The 17160-nt window shown below is 61.9% G+C and overlaps 1 protein-coding gene across 3 annotated transcripts in view; it reads left to right on the forward strand.

Annotated features, from left to right (window-relative positions):
• Window positions 1-891: 891 nt before the first annotated feature.
• PRDM16 (PR/SET domain 16) overlaps window positions 892-17160 on the forward strand; it is a gene marked incomplete at both ends in the record, with an annotated part of 321800 nt that continues 305531 nt past the window's right edge. For all 3 annotated transcript variants that reach the window (XM_079696337.1, XM_079696339.1, XM_079696338.1), the window contains one exon: window positions 892-928. In XM_079696337.1, coding sequence (XP_079552463.1) covers window positions 892-928 — 37 coding nt within the window. The remainder of the gene's footprint in view (window positions 929-17160) is intronic.

Consider the following 17160-nt stretch of genomic DNA (forward strand, 5'->3'; position numbering starts at 1 on the left):
GTCCGAGTCCCGCCCGCCGGCCCGGGCAGTGGCGGAGCGCGGAGCTGGCGGCGCTGCCGCTGTTGTTTTTGAGCCGCGGAGCCCGAAGCTAGAGCGGTTGGGTGGGGGCGAAGGGGTGGGGGCGGGGTGGGGGCGGGGGCCGAGGAGGCCCGAGGGGGGCGGCGGGGCCCGAAGGGGGCTTCGAAGGAGCCGGGTTCGGGCGATGGCGGGCCAGGGTCAGGGGCGGAGGGGAGAGCCAGAAGGAAAGCGGGCTGGGGCGACGGTGAACGCAAAGCTTTTTAATTAGTAATAAAATGCAATAAGACGAAGCAAAACCAGCCAGACCCGCGTCCGAACTGTCGGCGCGTTTGCCCCCATATCCAAGGAAGTCTCGAGGACAAACGCCGCCGCCACTCCATCTTCGGCCCCAGCTGGGGCGGGAGCAGCAGCGCGACGCGACTCAGGGGAAGGGGGGGGGCGAATAGTCACCTCGCCTCCGGGGCCACCTGGGTCCTTTTAAAGTGTCCGGGGTGCGGGCCCCAGGCGGGAGCGCCGAGCACGGAATGTTTTCTTAAAGGGCCAGTTCCGAGCTGCGCTGAAAGGGAAGGGGGGAGGGAGGGGGGAGGAAGGGGGAGGGAGGGGGCGGGGGGGGAGAGAGATAAGTGAGGTGAAGACCAGGAAGGCCGAGGAGAGCCCCCCAATCCCGCGCCGAGGAGGCGGCGGCGGCGGCGGCGCGACGATGAGGATGATGAATACATTGCAAAGTTTTTTTGGCCCCGGCGAGGGGTGTCAGATTGAGTGCTCTGTGCGCATGTGCGAAGGTGTCCAAACTGACAATGCTGGGGAGATGAAGATAGTGTGTAGCTGCTTCTGGACTCAAGGAGGAGGAGAGAGATTCCGCGAGCCGACACCATGCGATCCAAGGCGAGGGCGAGGAAGCTAGCCAAAAGTAAGTCTCCCGCGCTCGGCCGCGCCGCGCCGCCGGGCCCGGGCCGCGGGGCCGGGGCGCCCGGGCCAGGGGTGCGCGTCGGGGCGCGGCCGGCGCGCCTCAGGCTCTCGGCCCCCGGATCGGCCGCGCGGCCCGGGGGCTGCTCCGCCTCCCGCGCTCCGGGGCGGCCGGGCTCGGCGCGGAGGCTCGGGGCGCCCGGGCCGCGCGCTCCCCGAAGGCGCCGGCCCCCTCCTCGCCGAACCCCCTCCCCCCCACCCAGTGTCAAGCGCTCGGGCCCGGGAACCCGAGGCGCGCGGTGGGGGCCGGGGAGGGGGGCGGAGGGGGAGGGCTGGGGGTGGAGGGGAGCGAAAAGCGAAAGTTAGCGAAAAGTTGACGAAAGGGGAGAGCAACTTTTTCCTCCTCGCTCGCTCTCTCCCTCTCTCTCCGAGTGGCTCTCAGTCCTGGTCAAATCATATTCCGGGCTTTTGAAATAGTGGGCGCTAGAGCACCGCCTTTGGCGTCCGCCAGCCGGGCGCAGAGGAGGGAGACCCCGAGCCGGGGAGGGGGCGGAGGAGGGGGCGCGGGCCGGCGCCCACCCGGTTCCTCGGGTGCAAGGGCAGGGGTGGCGACGGCAGGACAGCCACAGCCACTGGGGGAGCAAAATGGAGGCGTTTTCCTGGGCTTGGAACTATGGTCGTGAAGTTTATTCCCAACTGGTGCCCCGCGCGGCGGCGGGCGCTCCTGCGCGACTCCGGCAGCCCGCGCGGCCGCCCCGGCGCCGGTGCTCCCGGCAGGAGAGTTCCCACTGGGCCGCCTTCCTCCCCGCCGCCGCCGCCGACCTCGGCCCCGCTCGGACCCTCCCGCGCCCTCTCGCCTGGCACAGCCCCGAGGCCCGGCGGGGACAGAGCTGCCCCCGGCGAGACTGCCCGGTCCCCGGTCTTACTTTCTCTTTCGCTCCGTCTCGGGCCGAGCCCAGGGCTCCGCGCGCCCAGCCCGCCGCCAGCCCGGTCCTCGCCGCCGGCCTGGTGCGCTCGCCGCCCGCCCCACAGCCCGCCGCCGCGCCTGGGGCCGCCCGCGCACCCTCCGCGCCCCGGCCGCCGCCGCCATCCGGTGCCAGGCCCGCGGGCCCGGGGCTGCGGCCCGAGAGGCGGGCAGGTGGGGGCGGCAGCGCCGCGGCCCGGCGAGCGCGGCTCCCGAAGCCCGGCCGCGGCCCGGCTGCAGCGAAGCGGCGAGCGCCGTCCCGAGCATTCTCGGCTCCTCCAGCTCTCGCCGCCCCCTCCTCCGCGACCGCCCGCCCACCCGCAGAAGGGGCGCCCGGCCTGCTCCCCTGGGGAATCCCTGCCGGACCACCAGGCCGACCGGTCCGGTCCTCCTGGGCCCGACCCTGCCCGTCCGGGCCTCGCAGCACGCAGGGCCGAGCCCCCAAGCGTGAGCCCGGGGGGCGCGAAACTCGCGGCACTTTTCCGAAGAAGTCCTACCCTCTCGGTTCGGTGCTCGGCCGGCTCAGCCGCACCGCCCCCTCCCCCCGAGTCGTAGGCCTCGCGTCGGGCCCGCGGGGGAAAAGCAGCTCCCAGCTTCCGCAGGACGACCCTGGACTCCGCCCGCAGCCGCTCGGGGCCCCTCGTTGAAGCGCCCATTTCCAGCCGGTCTCCTCTGCCCAGGGATCGTGGCTTCGGCCTCGCCAGCCTCCCGTGACCTCTGGCCCCTCTTGGTGCGAACAAGGCCCCGCGTTCGGTGGCTTGTGCGCGTGCTATCTTGCCCGCCGGCGGGCGCGCGGAGTATGCGTGTTCGTGTGCGTGTCGGGGTCTGTTTGTGCACCGCGGATCTCCTCAGTGACTCGGCTCCCCGGCGGCAGGCTGCCCGGGTCAGGCTCTCCCGAGGAAGGGCCCGAAGCTGGAGCGAGAAAGTGGAAAGCGGCCGAATTCTCGCCGGGCCTTCGCTGCAAGCGAGAGGCCGGCTCAGGGCGCTCGGCGCGGCCACGGAAACTTGCGAGCGTCCCACGCCCGCAGGCTGCCCGTCTGGCCCTCAGCTCTCTGTGTACTCCACGCCAGCCAGGTGGGGAAGGTTCCAGGCCCGGCTCTGCCTAGGGCCTTAGAATGGGTGCCTGGCAGCGACCTGCAGCCCAGCTCAGAGGCGGGAGAACTGGACCCAAGGGTAGGGCAGAGCACAGGGTTTCTGTTCCTGGGAGTCCTTATTGAGAAAAAGCCGGCGCGGAGCAGGACTGTCAGGCCCAGACCCAGCTGGAGCCACACTGGAGCGAGCTGTGGGAGCCCCTCCTGCCTGCGCTCCACAGCCAGGATAGCTGCCCCCAGCCCTCCCCAAGAAGGTGGCCCAGGCAGGCACGGGACCTCGCTGCCTGCCCGACACAGATCACTGGATCCACTGAGAAATTTCATTTCTTTGGACAATATTTTAAGCAGATGTGGGCGTCCCGAGGGACCTGACTCCATTACCTGAATCCGAGGCAGTGGGGCAGACCCAGTGCCACCAACAGAACCTTCCCTCCAAGCCACATCCCAGCCAGGGTCAGGGGGCTGGGAGCAGGGAAAGAGGTCATGGTTCCAAGGCCAGGGTGCAGGGCTTGGTTGTGCCTGCAGCCACGTGCCAGGCATGGAAGGACAGCCAGGTCGGGGGTCGGGTGTGACACACACCCCCCATTCAGAGCTTGGAGGGCTGCCCTAGAGGGTGCATCTGGGGCTCTAATTTTGTGTTTCCCCAGGACCCCACTCCAGGGAGTCTCTCTCGCTGGGTCTGCGTGCTGGCTGAGTTGGTAGCAACTTTGGGGCCCACACTGGGGGCTCTGAGTTGAGCTTGTAAGGTCAGAGGACACTGGGGCACTCAGGCCAGGGCTACAGATCAGCTGCTGGGAAACCCTCCGTCTCAAGCTGAGCCTGGGAAGCCTGAGAAGCCTGAGCAGGGTGAGGACAGGTCGGGGCCAGGGTCCCCGCACACACGGCTAGGCTTTGCTGGCCGGTGGGGAAATGGGGCCGTCCCTGCCCGACACTTAAAAATGAAATGCCACACAAAAGCTTCGTGTTTCTGCCGCTGTTGGGAGCCAGGTGGGCAGGAAGGGACCCTGTGGGAGGAAGGATGTGCCCCCGAAACAGCATCCAGCCAGGGCCCTCATGGAAGTGCCCGTGAGGCCTGATCCCCGTGGAGGTGACAGACCCCAGAGTTCGAGACCCTGCGTATTTCAGGCCTGGGAAGAGTCTCCTCCAGACAGCTGCTGACTGCCACCTAGCCCCTGGGGTGTGGGTGAGGGCACTGCCTCTGCTGGATGAAGGCTCTGTGCGCCTCCTTGGAGACTGATGTGTGTGACAGGGTGGGGGGAGCCTGGCTGTAGGCTGAGCTGCCAGCCTGTTCCTTCTCCCCAGCAGAAACAGGCCAGGCTGCAGCTCTGCTGGGCCCAGCCTTCTCCCACCCTCGGGGGTGGGGGAGGGCGGAGGCCTGCCTCTTCCACTCGTCCTCTCCCAGGAGCCGGACAGCAGCCTCCCATCTGGACGCCTGGTAGGGCAGCAGCGCCAGGAAATGTCCAGCGGGAGTCTGGCGGCTTACCCCGCTTCGGGCGAAAACGCGGAGGCTGCGGTGGAGGGGCGGGGTGCAGGGCTGGCGGCCAAGGCCAGGTGCCCCGCGGCGGTGCGCGGATGGTCCAAAGGCTCTGGCTTGCCAGGGGCCCCGCGGGCGTGCCAGGGTGCCGAGGCCCCGCTGGAGGGGGGATCCCTGTTCATGGAGTGACCTCCCGACGGGCTCCCTGGGGGAAGGGCACCCGCTCTGCCCTGGGGTCCCCAGTCACCCTGCGCCGCTCAGGGCCGCCCGGCTGCTCCCGTTGGCTGCTGGTGTGGTGCAGGTGCGGGCCGGTCCTCCTCCACCCTCCCCACCCGCGGCACCCTACGCACCAGGCGTCTCCCTTCTGGGCAGAGCTCAGGGCATGGGGCCCAGTCCCCCGCTTCTGTTGAGAGGCCTGGTGCGGGCGGAGAGGCTGGCCCGGGGGTCCCATCAACCAGCCCCTGGGGGAGGCGCGCCAGCTCGCTGGGCCGCCGTGGGCGCGATTAGCCCCCTGTTTTATTCAATTAGGAGGCAATTAAGGATCCTTGGGGGCTGGGCTGGTAATTAAGGTGACCTATAATTAGAGTTTCAACAAAAATTGTCCAGGATTAAAAATCTTGTGAATAATTTCGTTTAAAAATTTCAAATAGCGTTAAATACAATTTATCAGGTTTTGAATCAAACCCGTGTAACAAGTCTTGGACGCTGCAGCTCACGTAGCCGGCGCAGGAGGACTATAGGAACAGCCTGGGCGCCGTCCCCGCGCGCGCGGGCAAGAAACTTCTCGAGGTGGAGGGAGCCGGCCCGGCCTAGCTGCGGGCGCGGACTCGGGCTGCCCGGGGCTCCAGACGCGCCGGGCCGGGCCGGGGGTCCCCAGGCTGAGCGGATGGTCGCCGCGGCCCGAGGTTTTCTGCGCACAAAGTCGCGGCAACTACGGCGCGGCGCAAGGAACGCCCGCGTCTACACCGCGCAGCGGGTCGGTGGCGGTGGCCTCGCCGAGCCCCTGGTCTCAGCGCAGACCTCCTCCTCCAGGACCGCAGTCTGGCCCCAGGGGTCCCCGCCTCCCTGGGCTTCCTGGAACGAGGAGGGCGGGCTCCTCATCCCTCCCGACTGCTGACCCTCGCCCAGACTCCGCGGGCTGCAGGCCGTGTGCGGTTCCAAGTCGCTTCGCGGACCTGGGCCGGGAGAGACGCGGCAGCGGGCCCGGAAGGCTGGGTCTACGCCGGGCCGGTGCGGAAAAACCGAGGCGGGGTTGGGGGTTCGGCTTTCCAGGAACGAGCCCTGCCTTTCGCTGAACTTGCCGCTGGGGTCCGTGCACTCTGGCACGCACCTGCGGGGAGGCCCGGGCGGGCTGCAGCCTGAGCCGCTGCCCATGTTTCCGTGCCGCTGCAGCCTCCGGGCGACGGTCCCGTAAAGGTGCTCATGGTCCGCTTGGGAGGCATGACCCACCCCGTTCACTGACCCTGAGGAGGATCAAGCGTGGCTAGCCGGCGCCACTTTTCTGGGTAAGAAACCCAGGGCACAGAGAGGTCAAATAACCCGGCAAGATCACACAGCAAGTTAATGGTGAAACCGAATGTTCCTTAAAGCCCTCCAGGGTTTCTTATTTAGCACCCCGCCCCGCACCAGGGCACTGCGGGCTGCGGTTAATTCCGAGGATTTTATTTTATTTTATTTTTTTAACGTGTCAGGTTTTAAGCATTTTCCCAGGGCCAACGGTCAGCTTGTAACAGGTCTGTTCTTACAAAGCAAGTAAGACATCCATGTGCTTACAGCTTGTGAATGCAACTGGGTGCCTTGTGCACTCGCCTGCTTCAGACTGGATTCTTTCTCCGCCCGGGACTGGACTCTTCCACTCTGCTCTCCCCACGCAGGCTGGGCAGAGGCCTTGCTAGGGTCTCCAGCCCCTGGCTCTGGGTGTCCTCTCCCAAGGACAGGTGCAGGAGAACTGGAGTGTTGACCAGGGGTTGGCCTCGTCTGCACGCCACTTACTGCCTTTCCCTTGAGCCAACGCAGGAGGTGTAGGACCTGCTGGCTCCCCCCTCGCACCCCTACCCGCACCCCACTGCAAATCTGGAGGGAAATAATCCTCCCCCACTCCCCCCAGGCAATCGGGGAAGGAGGAGCTGTGTCCCTGGACCTGACCCACAGGGCGGAGGAGCCGGTGGCTGCAGTTTCAGGTCCAGCCCGGAATCGGCCGCTGTTCCTCAAGTCTGGGCACCTCACAAGCTCCAGCCAGGGCCAGGGCCACGGTGGCCATTCCAGGCCGGACAGTGCTCCCAAGCTCCCAGGGCAACGGGGGTGGCCTCTTCTGCCCTGACCACTCTCCTCTCTCCGGCTTTCACCATCCAATCCTCCTCGGTCTGAAGGCGCTCTGGCCAGGCCGGCGGCCTCTCCCTGGACTCCGGGGAACAATGCCCTGGGGCCGCAGATAGGAGTGTGCTGGCCCGAGATACATATTTGTTTAATAGTTAACATTCTGCGGGGAAAAAAAGGAAGAAAGTCAGATTCTGGTGAAGGCTTTGCTTATTTTATATCCACCATAACTATTTCTGTCCATGAAAATTGGCTTAATTATATCAATGGAATGTTTCTTTTTCAATTCTGTATGCAATTAGTCCATCTTGCCGGCTGCAATTTATTTTAATAAAAAAATAAACCAGTGGTGTGTTCAGTTCCTCGTCCCCTGGGGACAAATGCGATTGGTGTGTTTAATTTCATTAACTACAATGCGGCCTACTGGAAAAATGTATAAAATCAGCTTTATACAGCTTAAACACTGGCATTTGAAACAAATCATTATTGCATTAGCTGTCACACTGGTAATTCTAGAATCTAAGGAAAAAAATATATTATGGCTGTTTTTATAACCCTTTGCAAATGCACTGTTAAAATAATTTATAATCATTTTAAAACATGGCTGGGTCCTGGTGAATATTTTATCTCCTCCAAATAAGGCTCCACATTACCCTGTGCACATTTTCCATCTGACGCGTGTGCCATTCTCAACCCCAAACACGCATCTTTCAGGGAGGAGACAGTGGAGCCTATATTTAAACAAATCTGATGAGTGCCGGGTCCCTTTTTCATTCTGACCTGACCCTGCCCTTGAGGTGGAATGGTTGACGCAGCAACAGGCTCATCTAAAATTCGCCTCGGGGCAGAGGGGACCCCAAGACGCTGCAGAGCCCTTAGCTACCCAGCCTTCCCCTCCGGGCCCCCCAGGTGGGAGGAGAGGCCCACAAACAGGCTTTACAGGCACGGGAGCAAAACCACTCCATGGACGGTGTTCCCGGGCTCAGACCTGGGGAAGTGTGGTCAACCCTTGCTCTGCTCATCTCCGAAAAGACAACCAGTCACCCCGAGCACCCACTTTCTGAACCTGACGTGAGGATTCTGCAAAATGAACTAGGTTAGGAAATTCACCAGACTTGTGCCGCTTCTCAGCAGGTCACAAATTTCCAGGAAGGTGTGTGCCTTTGGTCTGCACCCCATCCAGCATGGGGTGCGTTAGGGGGGTGAGCCCCAGTGTGTGCGTGTTGGGAGCCGAGTTACCCACGCAAGTCCTGGCCCAGCCTGAGCTGTTCTGCAGTTGTGAGGCCGGTGATGGAGGATGCTTGCTCCTCCCTCCCGCAGGTATGTGGCTGGAGATGCTCAGATGCATCTGTGGGGAAGGATGTGGGCATAGTGCAGGGCTCCTCGGACCGGCCGCCTCCTGGTTCTGAGATGCTTTTCAAGGAGACCTGAGTCGTGCTCCAAAGCCTCTGCTTCCCCAGCGTGGGGGTGGGGAGGGGCAGGACACACCGGCTCAGCCTCCGTGCCCACTGTCATTGTCCCTATGCTGGCGCCATGGGCTTCCTCTGGGGGCCTGTCTCCCTCCCAGCCCCAGGCAATGCCAAGGGGAATTAACAGGAAGAAAAGACCCCAGGCAGCTCGGTTTGAAGCCAGGCACCAGGGCTGCTGTCCCGCTGAAGTGGGAGGAGAGGGGTTCCCGGGACTCACGCAGGGGTTTCCTAGGAAGGTTCCAGAAACATACTTGGGCACTTCTGGCCACATTAAGAACTATCACCCTGCCCTTTAGCCTCCTGACTCCCCTGGATGGATTTAGGTAGATTTGATTTTTGACGTAAAATTTATATTCCATAATGAATTTTGATGTGGGGTGATGGTGAAGCATGAGGGAGACCCCGGCACCTCCTCTTTGGGTCTGAAGCCCCCTCCTGTTTCTCATGGCCATGGCTGGAGGGGCAGGGCCGGCAGGGCCCAGGCTGGATCTCCTGAGACCCCTGGCTCTGGGGACCAGGCCGAGTCACCGTGACTCCATGAGCCCAGGGTGGTTGTCAGGCGTGAGGTCTGCTTTCTTTTCAGGGTCTGCCGAGTTGAGAAATGAGTGGCTTTGTCCACTTTCCTACTTTAGAAAGAATAACAGAGCTGGATGCTTGGTGCAAATATCAAGGCTCTGCCCTTAGGCCCCGTGGATGCCGCTCCTGAGGCTGCAGGGGGACCTCACCCCAGAGTCGGCTCGAGGGACGGGCTTGGCGGGATGTAGTTCTCAGTCCCCAGAGTCCACACTCCGTCCACTCCGATTCTGGGCTGGGCTGCGTCCCCCTCCCGACCGCCACGCCTACCTCGGCTCATGACCACCAGCCCTTGCCTTTGAAGCTGGGGAAGGGGGGGCCATTCTGGAGAGTGAAAGTGAGTTGTGACTCGGTCAAGGGGCTGCAGGGTGTGGACGCGTGGGTATTTTGCGCCTTGTGTGCTTCCTCCCTGGCTGCAGGCAGGCATGACCACGCAGAAGGTTCTGGAAGGGACCATGGCGTTCGGGGAGGTGATTCTGCCTGGGAGGCAAGGGTTCTCGGGCCGGGTGGGGCTGAATCGGGACACCCCTCTCCAGGCAGAAAGACAGTCAGAACCGAGTGTCACTTTTACCTCCTGGGCCTGGTTGGGGAGATGCTTTGTTGGTCCACAGCCACCTGCCTCCGTGGGGACCATTCGGGGCCACAGCAAAGCATCCACTTTGATACTTCGATTCCGGCCGTCCAGTTCAGCCAGGATATAAAGCACACATGGTCCTTAGCTTGTGATTTTATCTTCACACCGGGGAGCACAGGTGCTGGGGTCTGTTTGGCCCCTGACGTCCAGCCGGCCCCTCCTTCCAGCCGCCTTCCTGGCCCCTCAGCCACACTAAGCCTCTTCCATCCTCACATCTGCCTCCGGGGTTTCAACAGCTGGTGGCATCTGCCGGCTCTCTTCTCACCAGAGGCCTCCCGCGTCCTGCAGGCTCAGGTCTTCTGTTTGTTTTGGCTGCTGTGCTCCATCCGTCCGTTCATCCCTGAACGGTGTCTGTAGGCCTACTGTGTGCCGGGCTCTGAGACGTGCCTGAGGGTCCCGGGCAGCTGCGGGATGCTTGCCCGGGGCGGCCCACCTGGAGGACGATGTGGTGATGTCACCGCGCCCTGGGCAGTCACAGGTGCCCACCTGACTCTTGGCCCTCACCGGCCAGCAGGTCCTTACCTGGGGGCTGGGCTTCTGTGTTCAAACTGTTTGGAAAGGGAGCGAGCCGGCAGGCCGCCCCCAGCTCAGCACATCTGGAGGCCCCAAGCTCTCTCGGGCCTCCCGAGCCCCGGCTCTGTGTTGATGGTGGGGTGGCAGAACTCCCAACCAACTTCTCTAGTTCAAGTTAGAAAGGCCAGAAGGAGAGGGAGGGAGGGAGGGAGGGAGGGAGGGAGGGATGCCAGAGAGGAGGTTTCCATAGCTGTCGATGCTTCCGTGAGCCCCCTGGCCCTTAAATTCAGTGGCTCAGATGAAATTTGTGCAGTGCTTCTCCAGTACCAATGGCAGGCAGGGCACCTCCAGCGTTTCAGCACAGGAGGGAAATGCCTGGGTCAAGCAATGACGGATGGGAACTGAATAGGACCGGGAACCTTTCCTGGGACACAGTTTAGTCCCGTATCTGTGTTCAGGTGCTGGCAGTCAACGTTATGCTGAGATATGGATTCATATAACAGTCTCCCATCTAAGCTGCTCTGTCTAGCTGCTTCTCGGAGGGGAAGGGGCGGGCACTTAAAAATGCTCAGACATTTGTATCTGCTCAATGGGCTGTAACAGCCTCTTCAGAGATGCCTGGTCACCTCGTCCTTAAAACATTGAAACAAAGACTGAAAATCACGCTCACTGGGGGAGCCCGAGTGCTGACCGCAGGAGAGCCCTGGGGTCCCTCCTCCCTCCCTGGAGCGGATGAGCCGGGGCCCCTGTTGCTCCCTGGCACTGTTTTGCCCTCAGATGATGCTTCCTTGTGAAGGTTCAGAGTGAGGCCATGTCCCTCGAATTTATATTTTTGCTACGGAGGCCACTTCCACCCTTGGTTCCAGGAAAGCGAGAGGATTAGGTCCTCACTGTGTTGGAATGAGCGTCACCGGCTTGTGCTGACCTGACAGCCATTCCTAGCCCCCAAGTTCAGACGTGGCTATGGGTCACCCCTCTCCCCATACGCTGCCCTGCTGCTGTCAGGGTTAGATCAAGGTGGGGTCCTGGGTACTATTTCTGCAGTGTCAGTGAGGAGAAGAACGCCAGGCTGCCTGAAGGCCCCCAGGGTCCCTTTCGGGAGGGAGCTTGTGACACAGAGAATGTCGATTGCTCAGTAAACATCGAGCTGCTTGGGGCTGCAGCAACCAGCGTGGGGCACGCGCTGTGCCACCTTCCTCTTCACTGCCACCTGCTCGTCCCAAGATGCCTTCCTGGGAAGCCGGCCTTCTTCTCAAATCACTCTCAGCTCATTCTTGGAAAAGCCAGTGCATTCTTGAACTGCCTGAAAGCCGGGGAGCATTTTGTTGGCCAGAACTGATGCAGCTCGAGGGAGACGCGGCCCCTGACATACACCCTTCATCTGGACAACGTGCCGCGGTGGTCTCTGGGGAGCGTGCGGACACATCCACGTGTGTGCTGTGCGTGCACACGTATGCGGGCACTTGTGGGCAAGCCTGGGTCTGCTGTCTGAACGAGACGCACCCTCAGGCCGTTCTCTTTTGTCAGCTGCGCTGCACCTCCCTGCCCACTTGTGCTCTGCAAAGACCCCCTCACTTCCCTGTCGTCCGACGCCACTTAGCTCCCCGCGGCGTCTGGAACGGGGGCCGCGGCAGCCGGGCCTCCCGGCCCAGAGCCGTTTGAAGCTGGTTGTAGTGTGAGCAGAGACGGGAGAAGTTCAAAGGTGCAGAGAGGCCGATGTGTGAGCACTTTCCTGCAGTTTATAACCCCTGAGAAGAAACAAAAGGGAGCGGGGGCTGTTTAGATAATCCCGGGCCCTCACGCTCACATTTAGAAAAATTAGGCCCTCTTGAAAAATTACAGAATTATGCTGCCAGTGTCAGGTTCCGAGATAATGATGTGTCTGTGTGCGAAAATATTAAATTGCAATAACACGCCCGTGAGTACCTCTCTGAATAGGGTATTCAGTTCCCAGCTTGGGCTGAACATAAAGCTTGTGACTGACAGAATACAAATGGTGTCATAAAACATTGGTGGGGGGGGGGTTTACAGCCGGGCTCCGTCTTTCTGATCGGCTTCTCTATCTCGGCCCATCCAGCCATCCTTTTCTTTAATGAAACAGCCCGACGATGTGGCTAATTATTTATTTATCACGTTAGCAGGAGGAAAAGCTATCAGAGACACATCAGTTTCTCCCTGGAAGTGATTTGACGTGACTTTAAGAATAAGCCCCACGACAGGGTGCCGGGTGCTGTCCTCTGCCCTCCTGAAGTCCATGCCGTCCACCGCGCTGATGTCGCTTGTTAAAGCGTCCACCGGCCGCTCCTCCAGCGGAGCCAAGGCAGCCTTGAGCCGGCCCAGTGCCCTTCCTGACCAAGGGGCTTCTCACAGGTTTCCGGCCAGGGGAACGGGGGTCCCTGTCTTCTTCCGTGAAAATGAAATCGGAGTAGCAACAAGTAACCCTGGGCCAATGGGAGGTTTTCATGTTTCCCCGGAGCCTGTGGAGACGTGGCATCTCTGACAATAAGCCGGGTGAAATGGGGGGCTTGGGTCCCCGATGCTCGGCTCCCCCACGCGTCTTTACTGAGCACGTGTGTGTGCTGGAGAGTGTCCCCGCGGGGGGTGGGGGGTGGGGGGTGGAGTTTCGGCGGCCTCACGTTTGGCTGAGTGTCCTTACGAACAAAAGGGCTTAAAAAAAAAACAGTGGAAATTAAGATTGCTCAGAAATCTCCGGGCAGATCGCCGGCCCAAGGGGGGCTCTCGTTTCACGGCTGGGAGTCAGACTTGCAAAGCGAAGGGGCCCCGAGTCTTAACTTTCTCTCCATCGAAGGTGTTAATCTTACCTTCCGAAGGTTAGATAAAGCTGCTCAGGGCTGCTGCTGGTTATCGAATCGCATCTGCTAATGACGGCGGCGGCTCGGAGCAGGCCCATCTCGGCCGAGCCACTGGTCCCTGCGGCCGGCAGCCTGGATCAGGAACCCAGGTCTCCGTTTACCCGGGGTTTTAGGTTGCCTCCCGATCGTGACAGACTACCCTCATTCAAACGGGAGGGGGGCTGATGGCCACGGCGAGGGTGAGAAGCCCATTACCGCAGCCCAGGGCCTTTCTCCTCCCCCGGGAGACACCCCCCTTTGACCCACAGACTCGGCGTGGCAGAGTGAGGGGAGGGCCGGGCGTGGAGGAACGCAGCCTTGAGTTTTCTGACAAAGAACCCCTGATTCTTTATCCACCAGACAGAGCATAATACTTGGCCTCACCTGCGGGGCCTGGGGGTGCGGAGATGCCTCGATTCAGCGAGGCCTGCGCCGGGCTTGGCAGGACCTGGGCCTCGTGGGAAACTGTGACCACGCTGCTGGTTCCCGTCCCGGGGTGGTGGTCGCCAGCAGTGGGCACGGCTTGGCCGCAGGGTGCGTGGGAAGGGCTGGGGCCAGGATGACTTTCCTCTTTAAAGAAGTCCCCGACACGCACCGAATTTGTGACAGCAAAACCAAGCCGAATCTTCCCCGCCTTGCCTGGCCCGGAGATAGAGGCCTTCAGGGCCCCTGGCCAGCAGGCAGAACTGGGCCATGAAGCCAGGGCACTCCCAGGGATGTGGGGAAAACCCCAGCGCACATCACCAGCGACCCCATCCCACCAGCTCCCAGCCCTGGGCCCGAAGAGGGTTGACTCTTGGTCTTCACTTCCCAAATTCCAACGGGATGTGCAGCTCCATCACCTTAGCTGACCTTGGACCGAACCAGAGGAACTTGGTGGGCCCACCTGCGGGCTGAGCGTTGGCCACTAGGGTGGAAGTCTGGCCTTGGGGCCCTAGGCTACCGGTGGGGAGAGAAGGTGGGCAGGGGGGTCTCTGGGTGGGGTCACGATGAAAGGCTGGGGGGCCCTGCAGTCTCCAGGAGCACCTCCAGGCCAGCTGGACCTGTGTCACAGGGACAATGGCCTGTCCTCATCTGGAACCACCATTGGCCACGGCGGAGACGGAGAAGAGGGTTGCCCGTAAGCAAGTGACCTGGGGGAACCAGGCCCCCGAGGGGAGGTGAAGGCTGGGATAACATCTGCAGGGCGCCTGAGCATGGTATTATTCTTGCTGTTATTCTCTGCAGGATCCAGGCTGTCACTGTTAGCAGCTACTTTGGGTTTCTGGAATTTTCTTGCACCTGGCAGAAGGCAGATTTGTGTGTGACTGTGTGGGGTTGAGCAGTCTCCCCGGGGGACCTCTGGATGTGGCCTACAGATTAAAAAGCTCGTCCGGACAAATTGTGATGAGTGCAGCGCAGACGAACGTGAAACACTGGGCGGGTCTCCGTGCCGGTCCCTGGGCCCTGGCGGAGGCGTCCAGTCACTGTCACGCCGAGGGCTGGGGAGTGTCTGGGTCGGCTGTGCTCTCCGCGTGACCCGGGTGGGTGTCTTTGTCGGGCTGGGGGCTCCACCACCCAGTTCCTGGGAGGAAGCAGAGCTGGGGGCCGTGGCAAGCTTCCTGCCCTGGGGAGGGGGGCGCATCCCCTCCAGGCACTAGAGCGGACCCTGTCCTTTGGGGTCTCCTGCTTGGTTTAGTTCCAGGGGATTTGTGGTGCTGAGTGGCGGGTCCCAAAGCTGAAAGGGGGGAAGAGTTTCTCCTTGCCGGGCCGTTAGTTATCCAGCTGATGCTCTGACCCCGAGACTGTGGCTCTGATGCTGTCCAGGGGGACATGCCAAGGACTCACTCAGAGAACCATGGGATACTGGGGCCTTGCTGTCATCGGTCTGATGCATGAGCTGGCACACACACTTGCGCACACGTGTGTACAGGCACACATGCACATACGTGCACTGGCACACTCATATAAGACACACACTTGCATCGTGCATGCACATAGCACACATATGCAACACAAGTGCATGTGTGTGCACACATATTTACACATGCCCACAGGTACATGCAACCTGTGCATATGCACATACACATACAGGCACACACACACAAGTCACACAATGCAGTGTTTACATGCAACAAGTGCACGCACATACACACATGTACGCACACATACACTTGTGCACACATACACAGAGTGCTCCATGCACACAGACATGACTGCATGAGCCAGGCTCTGCTTTCAAGTCTTGCACGACGTAGGAGGCTGATACATCGACACAGAGAGGAACATGTCTTGGGCAGGTGAAGGGGACCCTCATCCAGGGGGCTGTCACTGGGCCTCTGTGGTCCCACAGTCCTGTAGACGGAGCGAGAGGACAGGGAGGCTGGGACGGTGAGTCCGAGCACTGATTGTGGGCTCCCTGCAAGAGAGACGGTCTCGGCATCTGCTGGGCCAGGGGACGGCCTTTCCCTCCTCCCCACAGGCCCTGGGGCGTTGGGGGCCCTACCCTCCGGGGTGGGACAAGCAGTGGCCTCCAAGAGCCCAGCCAGGACGGGCTGGATCTGGTGTCACGCAGACCCAGGAGCAGGGGCACAGGGTCCCCTCTGGCCCTTTCAAAGGGACATTCGATCTGAACCCTGGGGCCCAGTAAGGAGATTCCTGCGAACCCCTCGCTGATGGAGTCAAAAGCACTCAGCGGCTGGAGAAAGCACTTTGCAACGTCGGGCTCTGGCATGAGGCCCTTTGTGGGATTATCTGCCCCCCCCTGGGAGGCATGGAATGCTGGGGGCAATGGGCCACGGCAATATAGAGCTCGCGCAAGCCGCCGATAAAGCGGACTGCTTTCTGTGGCCGTTCTGTCGCCGAAATTTGAGGTGCGGCCCCAGAGTGGAGGCCGCTGGCCCAGGACATTTGAGCCAGGGAGGCTCCGTCCGCTCTACCCTCGCCCTGGAGAATTTGAGTCCAGACCGCGTCTGTCGGGTCCCGTACCCGGGGCTCCTGCCCTCTTCAAAAAACAAAGTCTGGAGAGGCCGGGCAGCATCTTACTTTCCAGACAGGGCTTTTCGCGGGCCTCCCTCGGGGGGAGTCACCGTGCGGGGCCCAGTGGATGCAGCTGTTGTGGGGAGGGCAGACGGAACGCCTCTCAGGCCGGGAGCTCTTGGGTGCCCGTTGTGAGCTGCAGTCAGGAAGCCTGTGGGCTCCTGGGTGGAGGCACCAGGTGGACCCGCACACCTGCTGCAAGGGCTGGCTGGGCTTTGGGCTGCTTCGGATTTATTTCCGCCAAACCTCCAGGCCCCCTTTCCTGCCCCGTCTCTCCCCAGATCATTCCCGTCTTTGTCAGTGGACATGGGCACATCCAGCTGCTCTGGGCTGGTGCCCAAGACCCACTCCTGACTCTAGAACGCAAGTCCAGGTGGACCCCGGGCAGGTGGCACCGCCGTCTGGAAGACACACCGGCATCTCGGCGGGATGCTGGGTTTAGGACCCCAGGGTGTTTGAAGCCGCAGCGGTGCGGGTCTCTGCCTCACTGGGTGGAATCATTCCACAGCCCAGGGAGGAGCTTGGTCTGCTGCAGGGCAGGGCCTGGGAGGACCAACACGCTGAGTGTGACTCCAAACCGCTCCGGGATGGGTGCAGGAAGGAGGGACCGGCCGGAGCAGGAGCTGGACGGCTTCCTTCCTGACTCTCCATCTGGGTGGTGCATCAGGGCTCACCATCTGGCTGTTAGGGGGCAGGGGGCGTAGGCTTGAGGCTCACACAGACCCCTCCCGAATCCCGCACCCGCTTCCCGCAAGCTGAGACCCGAGCCACGCAGCCTCTCTGAGCTCAGGGTTCCCTCTGGGACACAGGTGACCCGTACCTTCTGGGCCTGTGGTTGAATCAAGGACCAGTTTGCCTGTCCCTCCTGGAAATCAGCATCCTGCCCCTGGGCTCACTTGCCTCCTGGGGCCCCGGCAGGGGCTGCAGCAGTGTCCACGGTAGGTCTTCTCAGGGTGCCTGTAGGAGGCCTCGGTCGGGATCCCTCCCAGGCCTGTGGGGCCCCAGGTGGGCACAGGCCCTGAGAGTTGGCGCTCCAGACACGTGGCTTGACTGACGTTTGGGCTCTCGCGTCCTTGGGGCTCTGAGGCTTTCTGCACCTGACCACAAACCCGCTGGTCTGGGCACGGAGCCGGCACCTTCCTCTAGCCTGATTCAGGGTGGCCTTAGAAGTGTCCACAGGCACCGTTGAAGGTCATGGTGGCCTGGGGTGGCTGGGCAGCCATCTACCCCGAGCGCCTTGGTGTTCACGCACCTCAGCTCCCCTTTTTTCAGGGCGAAGGCAGACGGGGAAACTGAGGGAGGCCTGCTCAGGGAACGCTTGTGCATACGGGG

The sequence above is a fragment of the Hyperoodon ampullatus genome (assembly GCF_949752795.1).
Source record: "Hyperoodon ampullatus genome assembly, chromosome: 2".
Taxonomy (NCBI): Eukaryota; Metazoa; Chordata; class Mammalia; order Artiodactyla; family Ziphiidae; genus Hyperoodon; species Hyperoodon ampullatus.